At 37.5% G+C, this 6,881-nt stretch overlaps 3 protein-coding genes across 3 annotated transcripts in view; all 3 read left to right on the top strand.

Moving 5' to 3' along the window:
• The window catches only part of LOC107603000 (RCC1 and BTB domain-containing protein 1-like), a 10,603-nt gene extending 9,233 nt beyond the window's left edge, over nucleotides 1–1,370 (top strand). The window contains exons 8-9 of the mRNA XM_016295662.1: nucleotides 707–768; nucleotides 1,240–1,370. Of these exons, the coding sequence (XP_016151148.1) occupies nucleotides 707–768; nucleotides 1,240–1,370 (193 nt within the window). The remainder of the gene's footprint in view (nucleotides 1–706; nucleotides 769–1,239) is intronic.
• A 716-nt stretch (nucleotides 1,371–2,086) lies between these two features.
• On the top strand, nucleotides 2,087–3,047 carry LOC107602999 (RCC1 and BTB domain-containing protein 1-like). Its single transcript, XM_016295661.1, has 2 exons — nucleotides 2,087–2,230; nucleotides 2,484–3,047. The coding sequence occupies exons 1-2, from the start codon at nucleotides 2,087–2,089 to the stop codon at nucleotides 2,622–2,624; spliced, it is 285 nt and encodes a 94-aa protein (XP_016151147.1). The 3' UTR covers nucleotides 2,625–3,047.
• Nucleotides 3,048–4,894: 1,847 nt separating this feature from the next.
• The window catches only part of LOC107603039 (cytidine and dCMP deaminase domain-containing protein 1-like), an 11,638-nt gene continuing 9,651 nt past the window's right edge, over nucleotides 4,895–6,881 (top strand). The window contains exon 1 of the mRNA XM_016295730.1: nucleotides 4,895–5,100. Coding sequence (XP_016151216.1) covers nucleotides 4,980–5,100 — 121 coding nt within the window. The 5' untranslated portion in view covers nucleotides 4,895–4,979. The remainder of the gene's footprint in view (nucleotides 5,101–6,881) is intronic.

Below are 6,881 nucleotides of genomic sequence, written 5' to 3'. Positions count from 1 at the left end.
AAACCTTCTCCAGAGTGTTCAGGACCTCAGACTGGGCCGAAGGTTTGCCTTCCAACAAGACAATGACCCTAAGCACACAGCTAAAATAACGAAGGAGTGGCTTCACAACAACTCTGTGACTGTTCTTGTATGGCCCAGCCAGAGCCCTGACTTAAACTCAATTGAGCATCTCTGGAGAGACCTAAACATGGCTGTCCACCAACGTTTACCATCCAACCTGACAGACCTGGAGAGGATCTGCAAGGAGGAATGGCAGAGGATCCCCAAATCCAGGTGTGAAAAACTTGTTGCATCTTTCCCAAAAAGACTCATGGCTGTATTAGATCAAAAGGGTGCTTCTACTAAATACTGAGCAAAGGGTCTGAATACTTAGGACCATGTGATATTTCAGTTTTTCTTTTTTTAATAAATCTGCAAAAATGTCAACAATTCTGTGTTTTTCTGTCAATATGGGGTGCTATGTGTACATTAATGAGGAAAAAAATTAACTTAAATGATTTTAGCAAATGGCTGCAATATAACAAAGAGTGAAAAATTTAAGGGGGTCTGAATACTTTCCGTACCCACTGTATGCTAGACTAGCAATGCCACTGTTGGCGAATTTGCTTTATGATAAGACGGACAAAAAAGGACTGCATAATAAGTTGTGTTTATCACAGAATGTCTCTTTTAAAGAAGTATTTCTCTGAGATGTACTCTTATTTAGGGTAAGAGAGTTAGAGGCTTTAGTGGACCACAGACTGATTCAGCTGTGTTTCTCACATGGAGGTATTTTTAAGTCAAATTTTTTCCATTGTGGTTTATTTAAAACACTGCCTATTGGTTAAAATGCCAAGATCAACCTATTGGTGCACAGATGTGTCCATTAATCAGGGTTAAACCAATGACATACTGTGAATCTGATGGCATGGACTAATCAAATAGTTTCAGAATATAGAAAAGTCTGTTAAAATTGCTCCGTGTCACATGCTAATCCAATAATCCAAACAAAATCTTTCCGTTTCTTTTGCATGTAACAATTTCGCTTTTATCAGTCTCTTTAGAAACACTTCAGTAGTGGGTTAAATATGTAGGTTACATTTTAAAGGGTTTAGTTCTCTTTGGCTGCTCTGTTGTTTGAATCTTAATGCAGTTACAGTATTTCATACTGCTGTTATTTAATGCGCATTAATGCGTTAATTAATATACGCAATTGAAACAGTCTCTGCTGTTACATAACTGTGCTGTATTTGCTATCAGAGCATGATGACTTCCTGACCGTGGCCCAGTCCCTTAAAAAAGAGTTTGACAACCCTGAGACCTCTGACCTCAAATTCAGTGTCGACGGGAAGTATATCCATGTCCATAAAGCTGTTCTCAAAATCAGGTGATGTCCTCACTCCAGTTTCGTGATTAATAATTAGAACTGCCGGCATTTTAGTCTAACGTTACTCTCCCAGGATCAGTAAACAGTCCTCCATAAAATGTGTCAGCGTTCCAAGTTGATGTATTCCCTCAGTGACCAGCACGGATCAGCTCCAGGCATGACGAAGTGGATATCGTCCTCTTTTGGAAGACCAAACAAAGTAGTTTTGCTTTCACAATGAAACACACAGCACCTTCACGACATGGCGGCAGCGACAAAAATACTACAGCGAGAATAAAAGTTACGCCTTCTTTCTTTGCATGAACATTTGGACGGCGTTATGCAAATCTTCCCACATAGTGAGGTAGATATGTGGGGGCGTGTTCGAACGAGCCGTTTTAGGTAGGCGTGGCAGACTCTTAATTTTTATAAAGAATATCTCTTTGGATTTGAGACTTTAGTCTTTGCAAATTTACAGATCTTCTTTATGCACCAAGAGCTTGTAACACTCCAAAGAGAAAGGAAAAAATGAAATCGCATCATATGACCCCTTTAATATAATGGACCGAAACTACACCAAGTAGAAAAAAACCTATTAGTCTTACCTAGCCTTGAAGTGGACTCCGATCTCATTTTTGTTGCCAGGTTGCAGTTCACTTTCTATTCATGTTATAAAACAAAAGAAAATTCAGGACGGTTGGAACATTTTTTTTGTACCCATCAAAAAATGAATGGATTTGGATGTCTCTCACAGGGTTACTGGATCTGGCAACCTCATACTGTGAAAACAGGCTGAAGAAGTTGTGCCAGCATATCATAAAGAGAGGAATCACGGTGGAGAACGCTTTCTCTCTGCTGTCTGCTGCCATCAGATATGATGCCGAGGTAACACTAAACCACGCTGGAGGCCTGGTTTGCCAGAGCACTTAAGCAGACACCTGTTTTACCTGTTAGCTCCTTCCTGTCTTATTTTGTTTGCTTGCTCTTTGCAATTAATCAAGTAAAATCCTTTTGAAAGGTAATACAGAAACTCAATATTGTAAGCTTGTAATGCTAATCATGGATGGTAATGTTGATTGTTCTTGCTCGCTTGTTCAGTCACTCATAATTGCACATTCATGCTTTCTTTCATGTGAAGGATCTAGAGGAGTTCTGTTTTAAATTCTGTGTGAACCACTTGACTGAGGTCACGCAGACAGCTGCATTCTGGCAGATCGACGGCAACATGCTGAAGGAGTTTATCTCCAGAGCCGGCCACTGTGGAGCCTTCAAAAACTGACTCTGACAGCCACCTAGATACACACACACGCTCAGTGTGTTAGTCAAGGAACCCATCAGTCCTCCTCACAGCTAGTAGGCGCTGTTACACCAGACAGTCATTAAAACACAGCGCCCCCTGTTGAGCAGGAGAGGAACTTTCATAATGGATAAGATTCATGTAGAAGGGTCAATGTCTGTGTTAGTCTCAACTACAACCATTTCGTACTCATCTGTTACCAAAGATATTCAGCCAGACGGGACATTCCCATTTATGTTTTACACAACTTTTTGGAAAAGACATTGCTTAGTGCTAATGATAATTTGTAGTGCTGCAGATGGGAAGGGTGTTTGCACACTATAATAAAATGAGAGTGGGTTTGGGCTAAACAGAGGCATAATTTAATTGTATTACTTAAACATGCACCACTAAAAAGCTGACAAAGAGACTAATTCATTGTTTTTGTTTGTCCCTTATACGTTTTTGCACAGGTAATATTGAATAGAGGTCACTATCAGATTTCTTTCTTGCAGTGATGCAGTGCATTACAAGTTGCTGGTTGTTATTGTACTCTATTGGCTGGGATGTGTAAATGTGCATTATATCAGATACAGTCAGCAGACCTTATTGATGTGGCCCCTTATGTTGTTGACTCATTTTTGTCTTAATGTTATTGACCAAAATAATTTCTGCTATGTGATGTTTTTGTTTTGGCTTGATTTGAGTCTTAAAACGTAGGCATTTTTTCCCTTCAGATTAGGAAGACCACTGTCTGCTATCGCTTAGTTCAGTATGTGCTGCCACTGTGAATTACTAAAGCAGCATGTACAACAATGACTGTTGCACTTGACCAGTCTGATGTTTAAGTTTGCTCAAATATAACGAGTATTATTCATAGTTGCACTAGTAGTTTCCTGTACAGGAGCTACTCATGTAAGATCACTAGACGCTGTATATGAATCTTTACAGTTGCACCTTTTTAAAGGTGTGAAACACTTCATAATACTAATGCCTATGGTAAGATTTTTTGTTTGTTACATATTAACCAATGGTATTTGTTTTTCACATGTATATACTGTACAGTTTTGTAAATTAATCTGTGCACATTATGTGTGCCACAGTTTCTCTTGTAAGTTATAAAACCTGATACTATAAAGATAAATAAAGCTTTTGTTATAAGTTGCATTGGGTATTTTTTTTTATTATGTATACCAATATGCCAGCATATTTATTTTTTGTAGATGTATCTATTTAGACTGTAAAGCATGTGATATGGAAATAGTAGGGTTTAACTTCACAACACATGAATCAGATTTTATTATGCCTTTATTTAATACAATTATAAAGTGAATAATTATTTTAGTTAATTTATTTTACGTCATTTCATAATTTTATTAATGATTCATTTCAGCAATAGCATTAATTTGTTTATAAATGTGACTAATTAAAGTTCCTGAATGTCATCCTGTAGTTTGATTTCTCATGAAATGAAACCACTATTAATTATAGTTAAATCCCTGTTTCAGGTAATAAGGCAGCTGTGATTGTGAAGTCATTCTACGAAATGAGTAAATGTCTAGAAATGATGTAGACCAGGGGTGCCCAAACTCGGTCCTGGAGGGCCGGTGTCCTGCAGAGGTTAGCTCCAACCCCAATTAAACACACCTGAACCAGCTAATCAAGCTCTTACTAGGCATACTAGAAACTTGAAGGGGGGTGTGTTGAGGCAAGTTGGAGCTAAACTCTGCAGGACACCGGCCCTCCAGGACCGAGTTTGGGCACCCCTGATGTAGACACACCCACTTAATTCACAGGTTTGGCTATTTCAGCTACGCCCATTAGCTGGTGTGTAAAATCATATTTTGTAATAGAAGAGATTGTACAGTCAGTGCCTCAGTCTGCCACTGCGACATATGGCATCAGTCAAAGATTAATGAGTCCGTGTGGAAGAATTTGACTGGCCTGCCCAGATCTGAACCCCACTGAAGACTTTGGTGAGTCAGACCATCTCCCAGCATCACTGATGCTCCTGTGACTGAATGAGAGCATATGCCTGCATCCATGTTCCAGTATCTTGTAGAAGATTGCAAGCTGCTAGAGAAGACTAACTGTTAATGCAATGGTTGTTAAGTTCTATATCCATTGGGCAGGGTGTGGTGTTTGGGACTCCACATACTTTTGGTATGCTGTGTAAATAATTTTACTGTATGCTATAAATCAGATTTCTAGGGAATAGAAACAGGCGAGCCTTTAAGAACAGACGACCCGCCTACTGGTGACGTCAGCGCAACTAGAACGAGGACCGCATGAAGGCGGACGGGCTGCTGTTGTTCTGAGCTGTTTAGTCAATGACAGGTCAATGTTGATCGCGGTTGAATGGCAACATCCGACAGTCGGCGGTCTCACCGGGATTTCGAGGGAAACAGATCCATTCCAAACGGCGAGGAAGTGCGCAATGTGAGGGATGCCGGAGTACAGACGGATGCCAAAGTACAAGGTTAGATTATACTGTCAGTGTCTCTTTATGGTAATCAGACTCCAGTGGATGGCCCAACTGTTTTGCCAAAGGCGCTTCTTTTCTTCAGAGCCGTTTCAGTTTTTTATTCAAGATGTTCTTTATTTTTTTGTCATTAAAACATTTATTAGCAGGCATTTATACATTGTATTTATATTCTTATTTTATGTCTATGTCAGCAACTATATTTTAATTAGGTATTATGTTCTGATTAGAAATCTGATCAGATTTTATACTAACCATTTCCTTATAGAGGCTGATCAATATTGCTTTTGTACAATAGATATAATGCAGATTATTTTAAGTGTTGCAATAACCGAATCCCGATATGCAGAACCGATTATTATGTTCTGTTTTTATTTTGACGAAATGATTAAACAAATCACCCCCAATAAACGAAATCAATAAGAAAAGCATAGAGAATATTTCTAATTTTTAATAATAATTAATAACAATTATAATACATTTTTAGAAATATTATAACTTATTAGAGATAAAAATTGATAAATCTTAACCTTAATCTATACATTTTCCACTAAATCTTAATCTCAGTCTTTTTCTTTCCTTTCTTCTTTTTTTTCATTAATATACAGTGGGGCAAAAAAGTATTTAGTCAGCCACCAATTGTGCAAGTTCTCCCACTTAAAAAGATGAGAGAGGCCTAGATTATACTGTCAGTGTCTCTTTATGGTAATCAGACTCCAGTGGATGGCCCAACTGTTTTGCCAAAGGCGCTTCTTTTCTTCAGAGCCGTTTCAGTTTTTTATTCAAGATGTTCTTTATTTTTTTGTCATTAAAACATTTATTAGCAGGCATTTATACATTGTATTTATATTCTTATTTTATGTCTATGTCAGCAACTATATTTTAATTAGGTATTATGTTCTGATTAGAAATCTGATCAGATTTTATACTAACCATTTCCTTATAGAGGCTGATCAATATTGCTTTTGTACAATAGATATAATGCAGATTATTTTAAGTGTTGCAATAACCGAATCCCGATATGCAGAACCGATTATTATGTTCTGTTTTTATTTTGATGAAATGACTAAACAAATCACTCCAATAAACGAAATCAATAAGAAAAGCATAGAGAATATTTCTAATTTTTAATAATAATTAATAACAATTATAATACATTTTTAGAAATATTATAACTTATTAGAGATAAAAATTGATAAATCTTAACCTTAATCTATACATTTTCCACTAAATCTTAACCTTAATCTCAGTCTTTTTCTTTCCTTTCTTCTTTTTTTTCATTAATATACAGTGGGGCAAAAAAGTATTTAGTCAGCCACCAACTGTGCAAGTTCTCCCACTTAAAAAGATGAGAGAGGCCTGTAATTTTCATCATAGGTATACCTCAACTATGAGAGACAAAATGAGAAAAAAAATTTCCAGAAAATCACATTGTAGGATTTTTAAAGAATTTATTTGCAAATTATGGTGGAAAATAAGTATTTGGTCAATAACAAAATTTCATCTCAATACTTTGTTATATACCCTTTGTTGGCAATGACAGAGGTCAAACATTTTCTGTAAGTCTTCACAAGGTTTTCACACACAGTTGCTGGTATTTTGGCCCATTCCTCCATCCAGATCTCCTCTAGAGCAGTAATGTTTGGGGGCTGTCGCTGGGCAACACGGATTTTCAACCCCCTCCAAAGATTTTCTATGGGGTTGAGATCGGGAGACTGGCTAGGCCACTCCAGGACCTTGAAATACTTCTTACGAAGCCACTCCTTCGTTGCCCAGGC

Source organism: Sinocyclocheilus grahami, unplaced genomic scaffold (assembly GCF_001515645.1).
Source record: "Sinocyclocheilus grahami isolate Dianchi unplaced genomic scaffold, SAMN03320097.WGS_v1.1 scaffold339.1, whole genome shotgun sequence".
Taxonomy (NCBI): domain Eukaryota; kingdom Metazoa; phylum Chordata; class Actinopteri; order Cypriniformes; family Cyprinidae; genus Sinocyclocheilus; species Sinocyclocheilus grahami.
Note: the sequence above shows the minus strand (reverse complement) of the source record. Positions and strands in the feature narration are given on the sequence as shown.

What these genes read in the sequence shown, in the direction of transcription:
- LOC107602999 (XM_016295661.1), top strand. Translation starts at nt 2,087, where the DNA reads ATGTCTCTCACAGGGTTACTGGATCTGGCAACCTCATACTGTGAAAAC. An exon ending in CCATCAGATATGATGCCGAG is followed by an intron (nt 2,231 to 2,483) that starts GTAACACTAAAC and finishes TTTCATGTGAAG; the next exon opens with GATCTAGAGGAGTTCTGTTT.